The sequence below is a fragment of the Schistocerca serialis genome, chromosome 2 (assembly GCF_023864345.2).
Source record: "Schistocerca serialis cubense isolate TAMUIC-IGC-003099 chromosome 2, iqSchSeri2.2, whole genome shotgun sequence".
Classification (NCBI taxonomy): Eukaryota; Metazoa; Arthropoda; class Insecta; order Orthoptera; family Acrididae; genus Schistocerca; species Schistocerca serialis.
Genome location: NC_064639.1, coordinates 701,935,673 through 701,961,594, shown reverse-complemented (window position 1 = coordinate 701,961,594; position 25,922 = coordinate 701,935,673). Strand labels below are relative to the sequence as shown.

At 44.8% G+C, this 25,922-nt stretch overlaps 1 protein-coding gene across 1 annotated transcript in view; it reads right to left on the bottom strand.

The window, feature by feature from the left end:
• The window catches only part of LOC126457851 (probable aconitate hydratase, mitochondrial), a 167,034-nt gene extending 155,862 nt beyond the window's left edge, over positions 1-11,172 (bottom strand). Inside the window, exon 1 of the mRNA XM_050094491.1 lies at positions 11,067-11,172. Coding sequence (XP_049950448.1) covers positions 11,067-11,099 — 33 coding nt within the window. The 5' untranslated portion in view covers positions 11,100-11,172. The remainder of the gene's footprint in view (positions 1-11,066) is intronic.
• Between the last annotated feature and the right edge of the window lie 14,750 nt (positions 11,173-25,922).

Genomic DNA, 25,922 nt, shown 5'->3' with positions numbered 1-25,922 from the left:
TGCACCCACTTCGTCTCTTCTCATACTGAGTGGATGGACCCAATGCACTCTCCTCCTTCTTCTACTGTTTTTCAAACGTCTGTACAAGAGATGCCCTGCTAATAGCTGGTCGTGCTCCATTTGTTGTCGAGGTCAACTGAATATGCACAAGACACGAAAGGACGGCACGGTATGCCGTGCGGCTGCCGGCTATGTGTGAAGAGGCGGTAGGTCCCGTGTCGGTCCGGCAAAAATACCGGTTTGTCGGCTGCCGGGTTGATGTGAAATAAGCCTTACTGGTCGCCGACACCTCAACATCTTCCCCGGACGTTGGATAGGATGCAGAGGCCCACCATATTTAAACCATGCAGATTTTTAACTCTGGCAGCATCTGAAAAGCGGTGTGCATGCTGAACCAGTTCCTAATGTGCAGACCTTCAGCAGCATGTTCTCAAAACCTTTGATGCTATTTGGAGAGAGGCTAGAACGTTCAAATGAATGTGACAATCCATGCAACACGTGCACTGCATCCCATGGAGACCACTTTTTGTTGTGACGTGGATATGATGCAGCTCTGTACTGTGTTATGAGCTGATCTGTTGATGTTGCATGCACACTGTCCATTTCTGTACACATGTTCATAGCTCCTTTTTTTCTCCATTTCCAATCAGGAAAACGTCCCTGCAGTTTGTCAGTTTTATTAATGTGCACCCTGCACACTGTGATGGGTTTCAGGTATTGTTTATCAAATATACAATGTTCTTTAACGTTATAAGACACACGTGGCACTGCTACTGATCTAACATACAAGTTAAAGCGTACTTGCCAGTGACTGACTTATGCTGTCTTACAGTGAAAACTACATAACGCTTTGATGAAATAGCATGATAAACACTTGTAACACAGAATTGTGTAGCTAGGAAATGAGGTTCGTCATGCTTTCAACTATCCACTTTCAACTACTTTTCAAAGTCATCCAAATATTGCAGTGTCTCCATGCCAGGGGGTTAACTTTATCATGCAGTACAAAATATTTGTCATATTCTGTTGAAATTGCTAACTTAATCAGTTACACAGTGATGACTAAATGACAATTGACAGCCTACATCTACATATATTTACACCAAAATAATAAAAACTGCCCATGTTAAAGTGAAACTGTAACATAATGTCCCTGTTACAATTAAATTGTAGAAATTACTCCATCTTATACTGAAATTGTAGGAAAATACTCCTGATAAAGAAAAATTTTTAGCAAAACGCCGTGGCCTTCATCAGAAATCTTACCAAGTGACCGTCAAACGTAGTGCAGGTTGTCCCAAACACCGGAGGAAACGCGATAGGTACATGCTGGACGATGGTGAAACTGCGAGAAAATGTACCAGAAAATATATCTCTTGGGTCTTTCTTTACAGGACCAAGCATATACCATGACTGTTTCGAATTTAATTTATAAAATACATAGAGTTTTGTTCTACAACATTACAAAACACCCATGGTGCTATTAATGATCTAACTTACAGCTTAAAGAGTACCAGTAAAGGACAAAACTGTCACATAATGGAAATTATATGACACGTTGATAACCACTAGTGATACACATTTGTATAGGTGAGAAACGAGGATTGCTATACATTCTTGTATCCACTTTCAAAGTCACCCAAAGTGGTGATTACGTCATAATTCGCCCCAAAAGCATAAAATCGTAAAAAATGCTCCATATATCACTATGTTACGCCAAATTGTTACAAACTGTCCCATGTAACAGCAAAAATTGTAACAAATTTCTACATACATTCTTTTATGCTTTCTGCAGTTCCTGTCCTGCTGTTGACACCTTCCTCTAGACGCTTTTAAGCCTAGCTAGCACCTTCGGGGCATAGATTACTCATAGTTTTCTTTAACACTATCCTATATCTATAACAACTTTAATTATTCTTCCTATATTACACTCAGCAGGGGAAGTTTGTCCATGAACTGAATCTGTTGTCGTAACACTCAGTGCAGTAATAGTATACATTTGCAGCAGCTTTGCGATAATAGTCTCCTATTTTATTGTTCAAAGCCTGTTAGGTCCAGTATTACAAATTATTAACACCACCATAGCGGTAGCAGATGCATTCAGCTACATGACCAAGACTGTGCCTAACGTGTAATCAGAAATTACGCTCCAGAGAAGAGGTCAGCTGTGGACATCTTTTGGATGAAACTGTGGGAAACTGTATCAGATAATCTACCTCTTAAACCGTTCTTTCCATGACTGTACATATGCATATTGATAATAGTCAGTTCTGAGGGTTATCTGCTTAATTCTAAACAATACCACTGCAGTTATAGAGAAAAAAATCGTAAATTTATAATCAAATTCGCTGTATGTGTACACCAAATTGCTTACGAATATTTTTTTGTGTGGGTGGAGTCACTCCTTCTAGTGGTGTATTTCTTCCATCCTGATGTTCACATCCCTTTACCCAACATTGTTTTGTGATAACTACATCATCATTCTTCCATGGCAATCCATTAAAGTTCCCCAAGCATTTTTGTTACACTTTCATATGGAGCTGTGTTATAACCATTATCATATATGCTTCCTTGATTTTCTGCAATTCAGTACTACTGTCTTACAATGATACTTTCCTCAACACAGCAGTAACATCACAGATAAATCTTTTAGTGCTGGTGACTCTATCTGGTAGAACGTTTATGTAAATTGAGACGTATTATTTCCACCATCCAGTACAACACATTGTATTCTGTTAGTTAACTATTCCTCGCCTAAAGACGTACAGTGTTTCAAACAATATGGTTTTAGAATGCCTCAAAATAGTCCTGTATGCTGCCCACAAAATGACAATAGCAGGTGGGTGTATAAGACCACAACATAAGATTTTTGCAGCCTCATGTAAGGTTTACCTGCACGACAACCCATTTTACTGACATGTACGACAGTCTTACAATTAGTATTAACAGTGGATAGCATTCCAAACGTGAGAATGGTCACACAGTTATGGCAGAGGAATTTTGTGCACTATGAATAGCGGTACTCAAAGAGATATTACCGGAAATAGCTCCCACAACCGTTACATAGTTTACAGAATGTATGATGTGATTTCTGGAGTTGCATTCAGTGTAGCAATCACATAACATAATTTTAGCGTAATTGCAATAAAACATCTAAATAAATAAGACCATAGTCCAATCATAAAACAAAACGCCAGCCCACATCCTCACCCTTCTGCACAAATGGAATAATACTAACATGTATAACTAGGTAATTATGTTACCGATCTTATAAAAGCCCTGATAAGCGTCTTCCAGACCAAAAAAAAACATGGTATTTAGCAGCTATTTATAACTCCGTAGTGGTGCTAGTCGCATTTTTCACACCAAAAAAGAGTATTTACCATAATACCCTGCCATATGCTTCTATTGTGGCGACTAGCCATTCGTTTGCTAAAGTCATAAAAACTTAAGTTCTTCCTGCAAGAATATTGCGAGAAGAGTTTGTAATGGGCTCCCAAGAAGATGTGTGTTTTGTTTGCCAATAGTTTTAATTGTTTATCAGTCAACCATGTGGAAACTCCAACATTATTTGCGATTCACTTTAATGATTTTATAAAGTGCCCTGATTATGACAATATGACTATAAAGTTGACCCCTGCACAAACCTACATTAAAGAGAGTTAACAGACTCAGAAAATGACAGATAGAAATCATATGACTGACATGGGATCGAAAACTGAGACCTTGCAATTCATATCTTGTACATCCTAGCATAGTTCTTTTTTACAGTGTCGTCTAGAGTGCTGTGGTTTTGAGTTTTGTGTCTGCGCATCAGTGGATGGTGCAGTCTGCTGACGCCCCGACAATCGTTTAAATAAATAAAAAAACGTTCCTACCCTTCTACCAGATGACGAAACAGCTTCAGCGATGGCGCAGGTGATCGATGTGGTCAACACTCAACTTGGCATGCATGCAGCTGAGTGGTTTTTGTTTAGATAAATAAACGCTCCGGTCCTATCTTATCCTACAACACACATCTGTAATTGTTTAAACGTTAAAGATTTCGTATTTACGATAAACTATCTGTGCCTTTGGATCGTGATCTAGAAAAGTAGTTGAAATAGAGCAGGTTGCTCCATTTCTTACCTATACGAGCGTAATGACTTCTGAAATCGAGTAACTAGGGGACACTGTAAAGTACATTTCAAACTGCTTTCCTTGTTTCTTTCCATGAAACCCAGCTCGCTCCGTACTTACACAAAATCCTGGAAGGCAGTAGATGCCTTTCTCTGGCGTGACACTTCGTCAATGATCATTCTGTCAGACTGACGGGAAAAAAACACTGCATCTCCACAAATACAGTCAGACATGAATTTCCTAAACATCTGACGCCATATACCTATAGAACCCTGTAAAGGGATTGTGCCACACAGAATAGATGTTGGGTTGGATGTAAAAGGTATAGCAACATAATATTAAGCTTGTATTTGCTTGCCCTACTCATACTGTTCAGTTCGAACGACAGTATGACTACTGCTAAATTTCATTCACAGCAAAGCCTATACACGGTAAATTAAATCAGTAAACAATACTGTCACGTATAAAAAAATGTGGTTGTTGCAGTCCCTATACGATTCTGACCACTGCGTGTGGAGGACTACACAGGAGAACCTTGCCAGGGATGCGAAGTCAGGGAGCTGGAATGTTAATAACGTCACATTCCTGGAAATATCTCAGATGACTAAGAGGTCAAAACTACCCAGCTCTAAAATTACAGTATGTTTAACTAAAAAATTGTGTAGTCTTAGGAATGCCTCTGAAAGCATTGCCTTAGATTTAATCGTTTCAGGTGTGATGGGGGCGCATCACCTGTAGCATACAATAGGCAACTGGCATCTGCTCCCGTTCCAGCTACGTGATGTGGCATTCCTCTACTGGGAATCTCGATGCATATCATACAGAGTATGTGGAATCACGTGAAGTGCTGGCTGCCGGCTGCAGCTGCATCATTACAACCTTCCACACTGGACCTCTGGGCCGAAAACGTTTACCGCCTTAAATGCACTTTCACTAGTTAGACCCATCCCGGTGCTGATCCATCCTAATAGGAAGAGTGTACTTGAAATGTTGATGCATTTAACCTGTACTGGCAACACCCTAAAATACATCTAGGCATCTGTTGGTATTTGGCCTGTGAAGCGGTAGGGGCTGAGTAGCATTTGTAAATGTCCCTGCCCTTCCCTATTCTACAGCACAATAACATAGCTCCAATTGTTTGAACATTAAAAGTCTTGTATTTACAATACTCTACGCGTGTCTCTGGATGACAGTCTCAGAAAGTGGTTGAAACTGAGTAGCTGGGTGACACTGAAAAGTAGTTGAAACATGGTAGTTAAGGGAACTGCCTATTTCCTACCATTTTGAATTCTAAACTTAGCACAAGTGACCTGACAGTCATGCAGGATGTCCCAGTATCCAGTCCGCCATCTTAGATTCTGATGTCATAGGGCAGAGAAAAATCTGATAATCACGCATCTGTCCCACTATCCACAGGCCAGCGATCTTCGATCGCCATCTTGGATTTGTGGGCCACACACTGTCAGGTGGCTTGCGGAGTATGGATGCAGATGTAGATACAACACTTTAGACTGTCCTAGGGTCAGTCATCTTTGATCTTGTACTTATAACGATTGGGTTAGATCCCCCATCTCGACTTTTAGAATTTCCCCCATTTTATTCGCACATAGGGTAATTGGCCTACACATTCTCCATCCCCCTATGACATCATTGATGACGTCATCACACATAGGACAATTGGCGGACCTATAAGACACTTTAGATTGTTCCAGAACCCACAGAGTGATATTACTATCACCTAAACGTTTGTTAACAATAGATCGATGATGTGGAATATCAAACAAACTTTTTCATTGAACTGAGGTTTTCTTGCGGGAGGGGGGGGGGGATGAGCTAGGAAGGTAGGTCCCGCCAAAGGTGCCTTGAGCCCTCGATCGGCGCCTGCAATTTCGATAGACTTAGTCACACACAAGAAAGAAAGAACTGTATATAATTTGAAAACATGGAATGGAACCCAGCAGTCATAGTGTAGCATTTGAGTCATTGTTCAGCTCAGTTAGAGGGCGATTGTTAATTTCGCTGCTCACAACAGTTGTGTAGCTGTTTCACATTGATTCGTATACAATCTGAAATTGTAAGTTGTTGTCATTATCCGCATTAGATACCATACTTTTAAAAAATAGTCTGTCTAGTACGATAGACCTAGTACAACGACAGGGATGAAGAAGATAAGAGTACGTGGTGCACGAAACTGGTAACGTACTATGGAACGAAATAATGAGAATGCCGTTCATGTATTTATTTTCCTTCTGTGTGTACATCGCAACGATCAGATTTGTTTCATTGCTATTATACGGTGAAAATGGCTGTTGGTTTTGCCTCCCATGTAACCCTTTTCAATCCAAAAAGGAACACCTCTTAAGTTGTGATTGTTACTTCCATTTCCCCGATAAAGTTTTCCTTTCCCTAGCAGGAAGATAACTGCTAAGTGCTGATTCCATGATGGGTTTTCTTTAAGTAATTCCATTATTTATTACATTTTTTTTCTAGTAAGGAATCTTAAATTTATAAAGCAATAAAAATGTATTACGCATGAAATGTATTCGGAGTTACGAATACGAACAAGCATCAGCTGTACAGGGAATGACAGCAGTGAAAATTTGTACCGGACCGGGATTCGAACCGGGTTTCCCGCTTTACGCGAGCGGCCACCTTAAGCGCTTTGGCTATCTGTGCGCGATTCACGGCCAGATCCTAACTTCCAAATGTCGTCGTTCATGCGTCACAACCTGTACTCGAACACGCATTGTGTAATTCCTGTACAGGGGATGACATTTTAATTGAAATCGCTGCCTGGTTTCGGCGGATAAATACGATGTTGCAGTTCCTGTGCTGTTTCGAATAACGGTGCGATGCTCCTTCGAACATGCATGCATGTCCGAAGGAACATTGCACCATACTTCTTAACAACATAAGCACTACAGTAACGCAATAATGTATGAAACGCAAAAAAAATGTTGAAAACAAACGAGACGAAGGTGAGAACGGGGGCCAAAAAGTCTCTGACCTAGGGCTTAGCATGTTGCTTGTTGTTCAAGTTGTACTACTAAGGTGGCAAAAGTCATGGGATACCTCCTCACATCGTGTCGGAGCTCCTTTTGCCCGACGTAGTGCAGTAATTCGACGCGGCATGGACTCAACAAGTCGTTGGAAATCCTCTGCAAAAATACTGAGGCTTGCTGCCTCCATAGTCCATAACTGAGCTGCGAAAGTGTTGTCAGTGCAGGATTTTGAGCACGAACTGACCTCTCAATTAATCCCATAAATGATCAGAGGAACTCATGTCAAGATGTCTGGGTGACCAAATCATCCGCTCGGATTGCTCAGAATGTGCTTCAAACCAATCGCGAACAAATCAGGGCCAATGACATGGCGTTTCCATACAAATTCCATTGTTGTTGGGGAACATGAAGTCCATGAATGGGTGCAAATGGTCTCCAAGCAGCCAAACATAAACATTTTCAGTCTATGGTCGGTTCAGTTGGACCAGAGGACCCAGTCCATTCCATGTAAACACAGCCCACACGATTATGGAGCCACACTGTAACCCTACCAACAGCTCTTATCTGCTGAAATCGTGACTCATCTGACGAAACCACTGTTTTCCTATAGTCTAGGGCCCAACCGATATGGTCACGAGCCCAGGAGAGGCGCTGCAGGCGTTGTCGTGCCGCTAGCAAGGGTACACACATCGGCCGCCTGCTGCCGCAGCCTATTAACGCCAAATTTCGCCTCACTGTCCTAACGGATACATTCGCCGTACGTCCCATGTTGATTTCTGCGGTTCTTTCATGAGTGTTGCTTGTCAGTTAGCACTGACAAACTTACGCAAATGCCGCTGCTCTCGGTCGTTAAGTGAAGGCCATCGGTCACTGCATTTTCTGTGGTGACAGGTAATGGCTGGAGTTCAGTTTTCCCGGCAAATTCTTGAGACTGTGGTTCTCGGAATATTGAATTCCCTAACGATTTCCGAAATGAGATGTCCCATGCGTCTAGCTGCAATTTCCATCCTGCGCTCAAAGTCTGTTAATTCCCGTCGTGCGGCCATAATCACGTCGAAAACCATTTCTCATGAATCATATGAGTACAAATGACTGCTACGCCAACGCATAGCCCTATGCATTGTGTACGCGGTATTACTCCCACCTGTATAATATGTGCATATGACTTTTGTCATCTCAGTATATATCAATGACCTTGTAGATGATATCAGTAACCTCGCCGGCCGTTGTGGCCGAGCGTTTCTAGGCGATTCAGTCTGGAACTGCACTGCTGCTAAGGTCGCAGGTTCGAATCCTGCCTCGGGCATGGATGTGTGTGCTGCCCTTAGGTTAGTTAGGTTTAAGTAGTTCTATGTCTAGGGGACTGATGACCTCAGATGTTGAGACTCATAGTGCTTAGAGCCATTTGAACCATTTTGAGTAGTAACCTCGAACTTCTCGCAGGTGATGACTAATGAAGTACTTTCTGAGAAAAACCGCACAAATATCCAGTTAGATTTTCATACGATTTCGGTATCGTGGAAAGATTGTCAACTTCCGTGAAAGGTACAAAATTTAACATTATGCACCTCTCAAAACGTAGCAAAGTAGAATCCTTTGACTATGGCAGCGAAAAGTCACAGTGGAATCCGTCAACTAATACAAACACTTGGGCGCCACAATTTCTATAGTTATAAAAGGAAATGATTAAACTGCACTAACAAGAAACAACGAACTTATACAAAGTGGGCAGCACGAAGAGTCGCAGGTTTGTTTCTCCAATGGGAGAGCGTCACAGGGTTACCGAATAAACTGAACTGGTAGACCCACATGCAGGCTATCCCGTGGACCAGTAACAGCGCGCCCAATTGCATTCCAACCGATTTATTTCCGCGCTCCTTACACGACAGGAATGGGAAGAAACATGTACAGTGCTGTGTACCCTCTGTCACACACTTCATTGTGGTTTGCAGAGTATTTGTGTACGTAGACGTAAATAGATGAGACGAAGACGGACCATACGAAACAACGCAACTTCTGTTGCGTCCAAGACCTTTGTCGCATGGTAGTGTCTATTCGGTAGAATGAAAAAAAACGCCTATAATTGTCGGTGAACTAGCGGTGAAATAAATGCAAGAGATGCCGTCCACGTGTCAATATTTCACCACTATTAGTACTTTTATTTTATTTCGGAAAACTGTTGTATTCGCTGAGGAAGCTATATTAATATCTGCACCGAAAGCTGCCGGCTACGTAAACAGACCTCCGTTCTTATCTTACGCAGTCATACGTGTGGCAGTAAAGGTTCGTTCAGTTTTTGTACACCTGCTCGAATATAAATTGTTTTTCTTAGATATCCGAACAATATTACAGCTGTACGCCTACACAAAATTAGCGTTGTTACAGTGTTTATATTTCTTGTTTACTAATGGTACTTATGTAGCAAATACACTGAAAAGCCAAAGAAACTGGTACACCTGCCTAATATGGAGTACGGCCCCCGAGGGCACGCAGAAATGCCGCAGCACGACGTGGCATGGACTCGACTAATGTCTGAAGTAGTGCTGGAAGGAACTGACACCATGAACCCTGCAGGGTTGTCCATAGATCCGTAAGAGTACGAGGGAGTGGAGATCTCTTGTGAACAACACGTTGCAAGGCATCCCAGATATGCTCAATAATGATCTTGTCTGGGGAGTTTGGTGGCCAGCTGAAGTGTTTAAACTCAGAAGAGTGTTCCTGGAGCCACTGTGTAGAAATTCTTGACGTGTGAGGCGTCGCATTGTCCTGCTGGAATTGTCCAAGTCCGTCGAAACGCGCAATGGACATGAATGGATGTAGGTAATCAGACAGGTTGCTTATATACGTATCACCCGTCAGAGTCGTATCAGCGGCCCTATATCACTCCAAATGCACACGTCCCACACCCTTACAGAGCCTCCACCAGCTTAAACAATTCCCTGCTGACATGAAGGGCCCATGGGCTCGTGAGATTGTCTCCATACCCGTACATGTCCATCCGCTCGATACAATTTGAAACGAGGCTCGTCCGACCAGGCAACATGTTTCCAGTCATCAACAGTCCAATGTGCTAGTCGACGGGCCCAGGTGAGGCTTAAAGCTTTGTGTCGTGCAGTCATCAAGGGTACACGAGTGGGCCTTCGGCTCGGAAAGCCCATATCGATGATGTTTCTTTTAATGGTTCGCACGCTGGCACTTTTTGATGGCCCAGCATTGAAATCTGCAGCAATTTGCGGAAGGGTTGCACTTCTGTCACTCTGAACGATTCTCTTCAGTCGTCGTTGGTCCCTTTCTTGCAGAAACTTTTCCCTGCCGCAAGCGATGTCGGAGATCTGATGTTTTAGAAGATCCCTGATATTCACGGTACACTCGTGAAATGGTAGTACGGGAAAGTCCGCACTTCATCGCGACATCGGAGATGCTGCGTCCCATCGCTCGTACGCCGACTACACCACGTTCAGACTCACTTAAATCTTGATAACCTGTCATAGTAGCAGCAGTAACCGATGTAACAATGCGCCAGACACTTGTTGCCTTATATAGGAGTTGCCGACCGGCACTGCTGGATTCTGTCTGTTTACATATCTCTCTAGCCGGCCGAAGTGGCCGTGCGGTTAAAGGCGCTGCAGTCTGGAACCGCAAGACCGCTACGGTCGCAGGTTCGAATCCTGCCTCGGGCATGGATGTTTGTGATGTCCTTAGGTTAGTTAGGTTTAACTAGTTCTAAGTTCTAGGGGACTAATGACCTCAGCAGTTGAGTCCCATAGTGCTCAGAGCCATTTGAACCATTTACATATCTCTGTTTTGAACACGCTTGCCTATATCAGTATCTTTAGCGCTTCAGTGTACTGGTTTACATGAATTGACGAAAAAGAGCACAATCTGCTGGCCTACCGAACAGAACTTGACGTTCCCACTTTGACCTCACAAAAGCATCTGTCATACCTGGCTACGAAGGACGCGGAGACAGTAGGCCATCCCAGCGGCTGACGAAGACGGTAGTATCTGCGGCTGTACTGCCCGGCGCACCTGGCCTCTGCATTAAGTACACGGGCAACCTTGATCTCTGGAACACTTTTATCTGCGGGGACGCACAGACGACAACGGTGATTTGCTAGAGTTACTTATTATGAGACAGATCGTGTTTGAATTTTACGGGATGCGTAACAGACTCACGAAAGATAAGATACCGTGCTCATGTCTCTTCACTTGAAACAACAGTGTAGGGAAATAAAAATAACACTTTACGTTATTCTGCACTTGAAATTAGTTCCACGGCTGTTACTGCAGCACACATACTCAATTTGCGAACTGAACTGTAACACACATACACTCCTGGAAATGGAAAAAAGAACACATTGACACCGGTGTGTCAGACCCACCATACTTGCTCCGGACACTGCGAGAGAGCTGTACAAGCAATGATCACACGCACGGCACAGCGGACACACCAGGAACCGCGGTGTTGGCCGTCGAATGGCGCTAGCTGCGCAGCATTTGTGCACCGCCGCCGTCAGTGTCAGCCAGTTTGCCGTGGCATACGGAGCTCCATCGCAGTCTTTAACACTGGTAGCATGCCGCGACAGCGTGGACGTGAACCGTATGTGCAGTTGACGGACTTTGAGCGAGGGCGTATAGTGGGCATGCGGGAGGCCGGGTGGACGTACCGCCGAATTGCTCAACACGTGGGGCGTGAGGTCTCCACAGTACATCGATGTTGTCGCCAGTGGTCGGCGGAAGGTGCACGTGCCCGTCGACCTGGGACCGGACCGCAGCGACGCACGGATGCACGCCAAGACCGTAGGATCCTACGCAGTGCCGTAGGGGACCGCACCGCCACTTCCCAGCAAATTAGGGACACTGTTGCTCCTGGGGTATCGGCGAGGACCATTCGCAACCGTCTCCATGAAGCTGGGCTACGGTCCCGCACACCGTTAGGCCGTCTTTCGCTCACGCCCCAACATCGTGCAGCCCGCCTCCAGTGGTGTCGCGACAGGCGTGAATGGAGGGACGAATGGAGACGTGTCGTCTTCAGCGATGAGAGTCTCTTCTGCCTTGGTGCCAATGATGGTCGTATGCGTGTTTGGCGCCGTGCAGGTGAGCGCCACAATCAGGACTGCATACGACCGAGGCACACAGGGCCAACACCCGGCATCATGGTGTGCGGAGCGATCTCCTACACTGGCCGTACACCACTGGTGATCGTCGAGGGGACACTGAATAGTGCACGGTACATCCAAACCGTCATCGAACCCATCGTTCTACCACTCCTAGACCGGCAAGGGAACTTGCTGTTCCAACAGGGCAATGCACGTCCGCATGTATCCCGTGCCACCCAACGTGCTCTAGAAGGTGTAAGTCAACTACCCTGGCCAGCAAGATCTCCGGATCTGTCCCCCATTGAGCATGTTTGGGACTGGATGAAGCGTCGTCTCACGCGGTCTGCACGTCCAGCACGAACGCTGGTCCAACTGAGGCGCCAGGTGGAAATGGCATGGCAAGCCGTTCCACAGGACTACATCCAGCATCTCTACGATCGTCTCCATGGGAGAATAGCAGCCTGCATTGCTGCGAAAGGTGGATATACACTGTACTAGTGCCGACATTGTGCATGCTCTGTTGCCTGTGTCTACGTGCCTGTGGTTCTGTCAGTGTGATCATGTGATGTATCTGACCCCAGGAATGTGTCAATAAAGTTTCCCCTTCCTGGGACAATGAATTCACGGTGTTCTTATTTCAATTTCCAGGAGTGTATTTTTCAAAATGATTCAAATGGCTCTGAGCACTATGGGACTTAATTTCTGAGGTCATCAGTCCCCTAGAACTTAGAACTACTTAAACCTAACTAACGTAAGGACATCACACACATCCATGCCCGTGGCAGGATTCGAACCTGCGGTCGTAGCGGTCGCGCGGTTCCAGACTGTAGCGCCTAGAACCGTTCGGCGACTTCGGCCGGCCGTATTTTTCTCAAACTGAAATCATCTTCAGGAGGCAGAAACTTAGCACCGGTCATAAATTAAGGAACGGACACTAATCAGATTATGTAAAAAATCTATGGCGTGCTGTAAGCATATACACTCCTGGAAATGGAAAAAAGAACACATTGACACCGGTGTGTCAGACCCACCATACTTGCTCCGGACACTGCGAGAGGGCTGTACAAGCAATGATCACACGCACGGCACAGCGGACACACCAGGAACCGCGGTGTTGGCCGTCGAATGGCGCTAGCTGCGCAGCATTTGTGCACCGCCGCCGTCAGTGTCAGCCAGTTTGCCGTGGCATACGGAGCTCCATCGCAGTCTTTAACACTGGTAGCATGCCGCGACAGCATGGACGTGAACCGTATGTGCAGTTGACGGACTTTGAGCGAGGGCGTATAGTGGGCATGCGGGAGGCCGGGTGGACGTACCGCCGAATTGCTCAACACGTGGGGCGTGAGGTCTCCACAGTACATCGATGTTGTCGCCAGTGGTCGGCGGAAGGTGCACGTGCCCGTCGACCTGGGACCGGCCCGCAGCGACGCACGGATGCACGCCAAGACCGTAGGATCCTACGCAGTGCCGTAGGGGACCGCACCGCCACTTCCCAGCAAATTAGGGACACTGTTGCTCCTGGGGTATCGGCGAGGACCATTCGCAACCGTCTCCATGAAGCTGGGCTACGGTCCCGCACACCGTTAGGCCGTCTTCCGCTCACACCCCAACATCGTGCAGCCCGCCTCCAGTGGTGTCACGACAGGCGTGAATGGAGGGACGAATGGAGACGTGTCGTCTTCAGCGATGTGAGTCGCTTCTGCCTTGGTGCCAATGATGGTCATATGCGTGTTTGGCGCCGTGCAGGTGAGCGCCACAATCAGGACTGCATACGACCGAGGCACACAGGGCCAACACCCGGCATCATGGTGTGGGGAGCGATCTCCTACACTGGCCGTACACCACTGGCGATCGTCGAGGGGACACTGAATAGTGCACGGTACATCCAAACCGTCATCGAACCCATCGTTCTACCATTCCTAGACCGGCAAGGGAACTTGCTGTTCCAACAGGACAATGCACGTCCGCATGTATCCCGTGCCACCCAACGTGCTCTAGAAGGTGTAAGTCAACTATCCTGGCCAGCAAGATCTCCGGATCTGTCCCCCATTGAGCATGTTTGGGACTGGATGAAGCGTCGTCTCACGCGGTCTGCACGTCCAGCACGAACGCTGGTCCAACTGAGGCGCCAGGTGGAAATGGCATGGCAAGCCGTTCCACAGGACTACATCCAGCATCTCTACGATCGTCTCCATGGGAGAATAGCAGCCTGCATTGCTGCGAAAGGTGGATATACACTGTACTAGTGCCGACATTGTGCATGCTCTGTTGCCTGTGTCTATGTGCCTGTGGTTCTGTCAGTGTGATCATGTGATGTATCTGACCCCAGGAATGTGTCAATAAAGTTTCCCCTTCCTGGGACAATGAATTCACGGTGTTCTTATTTCAATTTCCAGGAGTGTATATAACACGACCAAGTGATGTGTTTTGAGAAAGAAATGCGCACTACCGAGCTCTAAAGAAAACAGATAAAACTAGTCGTGCACTGACAGCATGTGGAATGTTACATAGGCCTATACCAATCCATTCATTATATTATTAGCCTCCGCAGAGAAAGAACGTAAAACTATAAGAGTCGGCGATATCTTGCACATTCTGCTCCTCAAATGGTTCCAAAATATACCATTGTCCTCCCGAGGCACACGATTCCCTAGATAAAACAATAAATGAATAGATTTTACTGACAAAGACTGACAGAAGAACGATAAAATATTCTCGTTGACATGCGTAAGTTGAGTCAAACGGGGTATGGAGCTAGGTGTTTTCGGCGACTTTCACTGCGTTCAGTGCCAGGCGTAAAACTAATTGCCTGAACTGTGGCGACTCACTCCAAATACATATTCATCATCCAGCTACTAGTACCGTTTTCATAGATATTTAAATTACCAAATCTCGTCTGTATATCCTACAAGGTTACCGCGCCAAGCGCAACATTTACATATTGTTCATGTTTATAACATCCGCAGTCGGTGGTTGCGCAACATAGTTAATTTTCCGTCTAGATTGTGTATATTTCCAATGGTATGACCATCTTCAATTCCCTCCTCATATCTGAGTGTGCTGGCTACAAGAGTGAAGAAGCAATATGCGTGCTACTTCATTGTCGTACGACATAGCATGCGTATTGCTTCTATAAATTCAGGGCTTACTCTTTGTAGCCCCGACGGGTCACCAATTGTGCTCATCTTTCCCATTACTGTAGTACAAACTTAGATGTAACCTATGCTACTTCAGTACGATATCCTTTTCAAACGCTTTCGAGAAATCCACATTGTACATTCCAAGAGACTATTGAATACCATGCGATAGCATCAACCATCTAGCAGCGGCGTCAGCGCAACCGGGTAAAGCCTGCAAATTAGATGACTGCACTTAACAGTATTCGAGGGACTTCGTTTTCTTGTTGTATCGCTAATTGCCACTACGAATCATGCTACTTACGATAGGGACAACAATAATTACTGAGTGACTCTGAAGCAAAACACTTCTTGTAGTTTCGAGAAAACAAGTTAAAGTTCACAAGGTTTCAGAATTCTGTTGATATTGCAAAATAGGATTTCAAATTTTTTTGTGTATATTAGACATAAAAATACTTCGTAGCATTTTCAGTTCGCATGATGAAATAACAGGTTAATGTAAACGATCACTTTCATATCACAATTCGTTAAAGTCTGTATACACTTGAATACATTTGCTTCCAAAATATTGTGATTTAAGAAGAACGTGATTTACGTTTCCTCTATAATGCTTTATTATTAGTTGTTATCAATTCAGTTATCACAAAATCGCTATTAAGAGCTAGAACAAAATGTTTATGTAATGCTACATTGGTACATGAACACAGTGCCTTTTGAGACTTACAATAGTGAAACAAGAGAACGAATACCGTTTAATGCGTTACCCTATTATTGAAAATATTTCGCACCATCTGGCTCACCTCCCTCTTCTCATATGTCATACAAAGGTTATTTAGATAATATACAACATAAAAGATCGGTGTAACCCTACACGAAGGTAAACTTTTTGTGACATCTTGTAACTAGTTTTCTTTTCGTTCATCATAGAGCATCACAGTGTGGGATTTCGCATGTATCCCTTTGCCACAACAATTTTACATGCCTCATCATGCTCTAAATGCACTCAACTCATTTTTGTGGGAAATGTCACTTGTTCCCGTTTTCTTCTGACCCCCACAGGTATAATCATGATGATGCATTAAAAATAATCTTGATGAAAAGAACTATTCTTTTTCGATATGTCCATGCTCGTATCGCAAATTCAGTGTGCTTTTTGAAATTTGACATACCCCGATATGAATTCACTGTGACAGGTACATATACAGAGGTTGGATAAAAATCTGGAAGCACCCAAAAGCACAACACATTTGCGTGCTTAATACGGTGTAGGAAACACGTTGGCCTTCAAAGCAGCTTTCAGTCGTCTCAGAGTGGATAAATACAGGTCCTGCATGTTTACAAGGGAATCTTATACCATTATTTCTGCAAAACAGTGGCAAGTTCAGATTGCGATGATGGAGGTGAGTAGCTATTACGCAGTCTTAACTCCAAAGTAAACCACAGAGGATCAATAATACCGAGATCTGGTGATTGTAGTGGCCAGTGGAGAGGCGACAATTGATCCTCTTGCTAAAAAAACCAATTCTGGACAATCAAAGCTGTGTGAACAGGGTCCCTGTGGCCTTGGAACACAGCATCACTATTGGGGAACAAACACTGTATCGTGGAATCGAAATGATCAGCCAAAATATTTGCATTTCCTTGGTATACGCGACCTTGCAGACCAACCACGAGGCCCATGAATTAACATATGGTAGCTCAAATCATAGTCCAATCCCAGCCACGTTTCCCTCTTGGATACTAACTCCACCAGAAGTTGAAAACAGTGCGAAACAAGACTCATCCTATCAAATAGCTTTCTTCCATTGCTCCACAGTCCAGGTTTCATGACTTGGCACCACGTTTTTCGATACAGGCATTTGCATCACTGATGAGGTCGTTTTGGAATTCCAATTATGGTCTGTGGAACTATTGGATACAACAGAACTGATCTGGTAATTGTTGAAGGGAGGCTGAATGGTATACAGTATGTAGCCACAGTTGATGTAGTTATGTTCTTCTGTCGGAAGACTGGTTTGCTGCAGCTCTCCGTGCTAGTCTATCCTGTGCAAGCCTCCTCGTCTCCGAATAGCTACTGCAACCTACAGCCTTCTGAATCTGCTTGTTGTATTCATCTCTTGGTCTCCTTCTACGATTTTTGTCCCACACACTTCCTTCCAATATTAAATTGATGATCTCTTGATGTCTCAAAATATGTCATATTAATGACATGTTCTTCTGTCGGAAGACTGGTTTGCTGCAGCTCTCCGTGCTAGTCTATCCTGTGCAAGCCTCCTCGTCTCCGAATAGCTACTGCAACCTACAGCCTTCTGAATCTGCTTGTTGTATTCATCTCTTGGTCTCCTTCTACGATTTTTGTCCCCCACACTTTCTTCCAATATTAAATTGATGATCTCTTGATGTCTCAAAATATGTCATATTAATGAATCCCGTCTTCTAGTCAGGTTTTGCCACAAATTTTCCTCCCCAATTGTATTCAGTACCTCCTCATTAGTTACATGATCTAACCATCTAATCTTCGGTATCCTTCTGTAGCACCACATTTCAAAACCTTCTATTCCCTTCTTGTATAAACTGTTTATGTTTCGCTTCCATGCGCGGTTAGATTCCATACAAATACTTTCAGAAAAGACTTCCAGACACTTAAATCTATATTCGATGTTAACAAATTTCTCTTCTTCAGAAACTGTTTTCTTGCCATTGGCAGTCAATGTTTTATATCCTCACTACTTCAGCCATCATCAGCTATTCTGCTGTCCAAATATCGAAAAATCATCTAGTACTTCAATTATCTCGTTTCCTAACCGAATTCTCTCAGCATCACCCGATTTAATTCCACTGCATTCCATTATCCTTTTGCTTTGGTTAATGTTGATCTTATATCCTCCTTTCAAGAAACTGCCCATTCGGTTCAATTCCTCTTCCAAGTCCTTTGTTGTTTCTGACACAATTACAATGTCATCGGCATTCTTCTTCATGAACATGAATGGCTACCACAAAATTTTCTTTGGTTGCCTTTACTCCGTGGCCAATGAACAGATTAAGTAAAATCGGGGATAGGGTACAACCCTGTCTCACCTCCTTCTCAATCACTGCTTCCCTTTCATGCCTCTCGACTCTCATAACTACTGTCTGGTTTCTGTACAAGTTGTAAAAGCCTTTCGATCCCAGTATTTTACCCCTGATCCATTCATAACTTCAAAGAGAGTATTCCAGGCAACATTGTCAAAAGCTTTCTGTAAGTCTACAAACACTATAAACGTATGGTTGCTCTTACTTAACCTATCTTCTAATTTAAGTCATACGATCAGTATTGCCTCGCGTGTTCCTACATTTCTCCGGAATGCCAACTGATCTTCCCCGAGGTCGGCTTCTACCAGTTTTCCATCCTTCTGCAAAGAATTCGTGTTAGTATTTTGCATCCATGACATAAAAAAGTGACAGTTCGGTAATTTTCACACCTTTAAGCAACTGCTTTCTTTGTAATTGGAATTGTTACATTTTTCTTCAAGTCTGAAGGTATTTCTCCTTTCGCGTGTATCTTGCACACCAGATGGTAGAGTTTTGCCATGACTGGCTCTTCCAAGGCTGTCAGTAGTGATGATGGAATGTCGTCTACTCCCGGAGTGTCGTCTGGACTTAGGTATTTCAATATCCTGTCAAATTCTTCTCGCAGTAACATATCTCTCACCTCATCTTCATCTGCGTCCTCTTCCACATTTATAATACTGCCTTCAAGTTCATCTCCTTCTATAGACCTTCTTTATACTCCTTCCACCTTCCAGCTTTTCCTTCTTTGCTTACGGTATTCCATCTGAGCTCTTGATATTCATACAGCTGCTTTTCCTTTCTCCAGAAGCTTCTTTAATTTTCCTATGAGCAGTACCTATCTTTCCCTTAGTGAAATATACTTCTAAATCCTTACATCTGTCCTCTAGCCGTTCCTGCTTAACCATTTTGCACTTCCTGTCACTCTCATTTCTTAGAATCATTTCTCGCCTACTCCTTTTGCTGAATTTTTATATTCTCTCCTTCCATCAAGTAAATTCAGTATGGCCGGCCGGAGTGGCCGAGCGGTTCTAGGCGCTACAGGCTGGAGCCGCGCCACCGCTACGATCGCAGGTTCGAATCTTGCCACGGGAATGGATGTGTGTGATGTCCTTAGGTTAGTTAGGTTTAAGCAGTTCTAAGTTCTAGGAGACTGATGACCACAACAGTTAAGTCCCATAGTGCTCAGAGACATTTGAACATTTGAAATTCAGTATCTCCTGTGTCATCCAAGGATTTCTACTACATCTTTTTACCTATTTGATCCTCTGCTGCCTTCCCTATTTCATCTCTCAAAGCTACCCATTCGTCTTCTACTGTATTCCTTCCCCCTTTTGTAGTCAACTGCTGCCTAATGCTCCCTCTGAAACTCTCAGCAACACTGGTTCTTTTACTTATCCTGGTTTCCGTCTCCTTAATTTCCTATCTTTTACCAATTTCTTCAGTTTTAATCTACAGTTCATAACCAATAAATTGGGATTAGAGTCCACATTCGTCCGTGGAAATGTTTCACGATTTAAAACTTGGTTACTAAATCTCTGTCTTACCATTACCTAATCAGTTTGAAACCTTCCCCTGTCTCCAGGTCTCTTCCAGGCTACAACCTTCTTTTTCGATTGTTAAACCAAGTGTTAGCGATGATTAAATTATGCTCTGTGCAAAACTTCACCAGGTGGCTTCCTCTTTCATTCCTTTATTACAGTCCGTATTCACCTACTATTTTTCCTTCACACCGTTTTCCTACTATCGAATTCCAGTTCCGCATCACAATTAAATTTTAATCTCCCTTAACTATCGCAATAATTTCTTTTATCCCAGCCGGCCGAAGTGGCCGTGCGGTTAAAGGCGCTGCAGTCTGGAACCGCAAGACCGCTACGGTCGCAGGTTCGAATCCTGCCTCGGGCATGGATCTTTGTGATGTCCTTAGGTTAGTTAGGTTTAACTAGTTCTAAGTTCTAGGGGACTCATGACCTTAGAAGTTGAGTCCCATAGTGCTCAGAGCCATTTTTTTCTTTTATCCCATCATACATTTTTTTCAATCTCTTCATCATCTGCGAAACTAGTTGACATATAAACTTGCACTACTGTGGTAGATGTGGCCTTCGTGTCAATCTTGGCTACAATAACGTGTTCACTACGCTATTCATAGAAGCTTACCCACATTTCTATTTTCTTACTCATTTTTAAACCTACTCCTGCATTACCCCTACTTGACTTTGTATTTATAATCTTGTATTCACTTGATCAGAAGTCAAGTCCAGTTCCTCCTGCCACCGAACTTCACTAATTTCCGCTATACCTAACTTCATCCTATTCATTTCCCTTTTTAAATTTTCTGATCTACCTGCCCACTGAAGCCACTATGCTAGATCTTTCTGTTACAACCTTCGTGGCCAGGGTACCAAATGGTATTTTCCAGCAGGATTACGTAAGACCTCACACTCCCTGTGATACTATGAACGACTTGAGGAGTGTACAGAACCCTGACTGCTCTACCTGAGCGCCTGATTAGTTACCCATAGAGCTTGAATGGGATGTGATGGAAAGTTGTACCCTATCTGATCAAAAGTACCCAGATACCTATTAGTGGACATTAATATAGGGTGTCTCCACCCATCGCCTTTATCACGGCTTGAACTCTGTAGCGAGCACTTTCAATAAGGTGTGTGAATGGCTGTGGAGGAATGGCAGCACACTGTTCCTCAAGACCCAAAACCAGAGAATTTAGTGATGTTGGAGCTGGATTATGGAGGGAAATCCACGTTCCAACTCATCCAAAAGGTGTTATACTGTGTTCAGGCTGGGACTTTGGGCGGGTCAGTCCATTTCAGGAACATTATTGTTCACGAACCGCTGCCTCACAGATGGTCCTTTATGACAGTGTGCATTGTCATGCTAATACAAACAATCACTGTCTCCGAACTGTTCCTCTACTGTACGCAGTACACTATGTTGTAAGATGTGTTCATATCCCACATTTAACGTTTTCTTAGGGACAATAACGGAATCACACCTGAACCACAAAAGCCGCCCCTCCCATACCATAACAGCACCTCCTCCGTACTCCACTGGTGGCACTACACGTGATGGCAGGTAACGTTCTCCAAACAGTCGACGAACCCAAATTCTTCCATCGGATTGCCACAGAGTATAACGTGATTTGTCACTCGAAATCACTCGTTTCCAGTCATCTACTGTCTAGTGGCGTCGCCCTTTACACTGCCTCAAGAGTCACTTAGCAGTGTGTGGCTTACGAAGAACTGTTCGACCGTTGGACCTCCACACACCGCAATCGTGCTAGCTGGACTGCTGGTATACTTTGGAACTCACGAGTGCTTCCTCCCATTGATTTCGCGCGATTTTTTTTATAATCACCGTCCACAACGTTCTTTGGTCCCTGTCCGTCAATACGTGAGGTCTGCCGGGTCTCGGTTTAGCTGAGCTCCTTCCTTCGCATTTCCACTTCACATTCACGTAACTAACAGTCTATTTGGGCAACTTTAGAAAGGTATGAATATTCTTGATCGATTTGTCATTAGTCTATGCTGGAAGTCATTGAGCTCTCGTGACCGACAAATTCCGCTGTCACTTCTTCTCTAATGGCAACACGATACTCCCCGCTTTCTTTTATACTGACAGGTCCGCCTCTCTTGGCTTCTAATGACCGATTGCGCATTACATACAGGTTTCCGGATGTTTTTGATCAGATAGCGTATATTTCATACCGGCCGTCAATCAGCAGTATTCATGAACTGGCACTGCATTCCTCAAGAAGACATTCGGAAGCCGTTTGCCTCAATGCTAAATGGAGGACATGTCCCGTATCAGTGTCCATGATGGGCATTGTGAAAATCAAGCAGTTGGCTATTTGTTCTCATCGTATTTAGTTTCTACTTTGCAACTTCTTTAGGACTGACAAAATCAGGTACACATCGACAAAGAGCATTTCATATGTGCCGTACAGGATTAAACTTCCGCGGGGGAGATGTAGTTATAACATTGGCCGTAGCTTGGGGTTATAGCACTGACTTAGCATGAGCTATGCATAAACCGCGTGAAGCCCTAAGCTAATGAGCTTGTACCAATGCAGGTAAAACTAGACTTCGCCCTTAGAATAGGTGTATAATGAAGCCGACAATCTATCCTTTTTAACTGTACCCGTTGCAAAATCTCTCTCTCTCTGTATCCGAAGTCGCCGTTCTTCCTTCTCAAGGCAAAATAATAGCCGATGATAGCCAGCACAAAGATTTTCGGAAGGTGTAAGGAACGTTTCAGGTGGCTCTTGAAAACGTCGAACAACAAATGGCTCTGAGCACTATGGGACTTAACATCTGAGGTCATCAGTCCCCTAGAACTTAGAACTACTTAAACCTAACTAACCTAAGGACATCACACACATCCACGCCCGAGGCAGGATTCGAACCTGCGACCGTAGCGGTCGCGCGGTTCCAGATTGAAGCGCCTAGAACCGCTCGACCACACCGGCCGGCTCGTCGTACAACACATATTACTTTTTCAAGCTGTCTGTTCTGAACATATCCATTGGTTGAAGAAGATAATGCTCTCAGAAGATTAGCTTACGAAATGTTGCATTTCAAGCAAAACGTCCAGGAAGCAATATTACGGCGCATATCTTTCGTATCCATAGTGCTGTTGTGCCTGAGATAAGAACGATTAACATACCTTTACTAGGTGTATCCTTCCAGGTATTCAGGCGAATTGTGGATTTAAGAACATTGTTTACTGCCACAAACTTGCAGCGTGTGTTGGTCGCACAAACTATAAACCAGGGATGGCCACGAGGCTCGCGAGTCTCACGCAGCTCTTGCTTCGAAGTAGTGTAGCTCTTGAAATAAAATAAATAAATAAAATACAAAACTAATAAAATTTTAAAAAGTAAAACAAATGATGTACACTTAACATAAAGCCGCGCCCACGCCGGTCGCGCTACGCCGCGCTACACACAAGCGCGCGTCGCATAGCAGCGCAGGTAGCAGCAGACTGCTCGTAGGTACACAGCAATGTTTCAGTGCGTGTATGTGTGGGTGTGGATGCGCATAACATTAAAAATGGAAAACGAAAACCACCGTCCAAACAGTGCTGCGCACGAATCATTTACTTTAATGTACCGACACTGCGCGCAACTTTTATTCGTGGTTGCGTAGAGCGGCGCGGTTTGCCATCCACACGTGATCCGCCGCGCTGCGCCGAACCTCTTTTGTTGGCTTTGCACAGTGTGGCGCGGTCGGCATGGAAGCGGCTTAATACAAAAGGAACTCCTTGTCCAATCTCACAGCTGTGCAGCCTGGACCAGGAGGTTACACGACTTGTAGCCCAGCCCTCGCGCAACTAAATTAGACGTACTAGCACAAATGAAATCACATGGGCTATCAAGCACACCAACGCTAGGAAAGCCCCTGGGCCTGATGGCATTCAAAACCGTGTCCTCCAGGAGTTCACGGATAAAGCCGTAGAATACCTCACACACTTAACGAATGCCATCCTGAAACACCAACATTTCCCTAACTTTTGGAAGGCGGCCAAGGTCCTGATGTTCAGGAAGCCAGGGAAAGACCACTCCCTCCCACAAAATTACCGACCCATCAGTCTGCTGTGTTCGCTCAGCAAGATTGTTGAGAAGGTAATATTAAAACGTATCACTAGGCATTGCATCGCCAATGACACCCTAAGACCGGAGCAATTCGGCTTTAGGAATCACCACTCGACAACACAACAACTCCTCCGCATAGTCGAACATATAACACACGGCTACAACATGAACAAAGCCACAGGGGCCGTGTTCCTAGACATTGAAAAGGCTTTCGACCGTCTCTGGCACAACGGACTCATACGAAAACTAAGCGAAGCTGGTTTCCCGGACGGACTCGTACGTTTCATACACTCATATCTCACGAACAGATGTTTCAACACTAATGTGCAGGATAAACAATCAACACAACACGGTACCCAAGCTGGAGTACCCCAAGGAAGCATCCTAGGGCCCATCTTGTTTAACCTGTACATTAATGACTTCCCAGCAACACAAAACACGACGTTAGCCGTCTACGCGGATGACACCGCCGTCCTTGCGCAAGATTGGGAACCGTCGAACATCAATTCACGAATACAGACAGCACTCTGAACAGCTGAGCCTTGGTTGGAGCGATGGTGTATTAAAGTAAACGTCGACAAGTGCGAAGCAGTTCTGTTCACACGCAGACCGAAACTACTGCGCAAACATCAACACTGTAGACCGATAACACTACATACACGCCCAATACGTTTCCGAGAGAGAGTCAGATACCTTGGTGTCTGGCTGGACCGGAAACTTACATGGGGGACCACATCGAGTACGTTGCCAACCGAGCGCACGCGAGGCTCAAACAGCTCTACCCAGTGCTCAAAAGGGAAAGCACACTGAATAGGAGGGTGTCGAGGTCCATATACATGACACTGATTAGACCTCTGATGACGTACGCAGCTCCCGTCTGGGAATATGCAGCTCCTACACGACTGCGCCGCCTGCAGATCATATAGAACAAGGTGCTACGAATCATTAGCAACGCTCCACGCTACACACGCACCGTGGATCTTCACCATGAATACCGCCTTGATACCCTCAAGGAAGTATTCAAAAAACACGCCACACGACTATACAGGAACTCGAGACACTCTAACAATCCTTTCATCCTCACTCTGGGAAACTACGATTACAACCACAGGTGCAAACACAAGCGGCCAAAGACACTGCTAGCTAGGGCATAGCCACCTATGGTTAACTAACATACGCAAACAGCGACAAACGTCGGCAAGCCCCTGCATATCAGCAACACTGACTGGCAACTACCAACTGCTATTAGAGCCGACCAACAGGCCACTGCAGGGACACCGACGAGCTCGCCCACAGACGCACAAACAATCCGCCAACATTCCCTCACACTGTGCTTCCGGTACATGACCTATCGGACGCAAGATCGATAATAAACCTAACTGTTGCAGGTTGCTGACACTGAACGAGGACTCTGCACCAGCACCCAGCGCCAGCCCCCGAGCAACACAACCGCACAACGTCAAGGTATCGACATGCATGATACCCACTACAACAAAGCCTATCCTTGCACGATCTATCGCAGGCAGCAAGACAATCGCTACTGCTCTTACCATCCGCCCTAACTATCGCATAGGTTTTTTTTCCCTTGGCTCTTGCCTTGGCACTTTTTTTCCTCTGCCCTTCAAACCGCTACCCTTCGTTCGATTTCGACCCAATCTATCTCCAGATGAGCGCGTATTAATTGTTAACCTTAACCAGATGTACGCGAACATCGCAGTACCCACATCCTGCGACACCTCACTTTAGTGAATACCAACCCTTATGCATAGATAGCAGTAGACCTATTGTATTGGCCATCATGCCGGTATGGGCGTGGAGGGGCTCCGCCTCTAAAAAAAATATCTTGTAGATTTGACAACGCTACACCGCGCCGCGCCGGCCATGTAGCGGCACGTATCGAGATGCG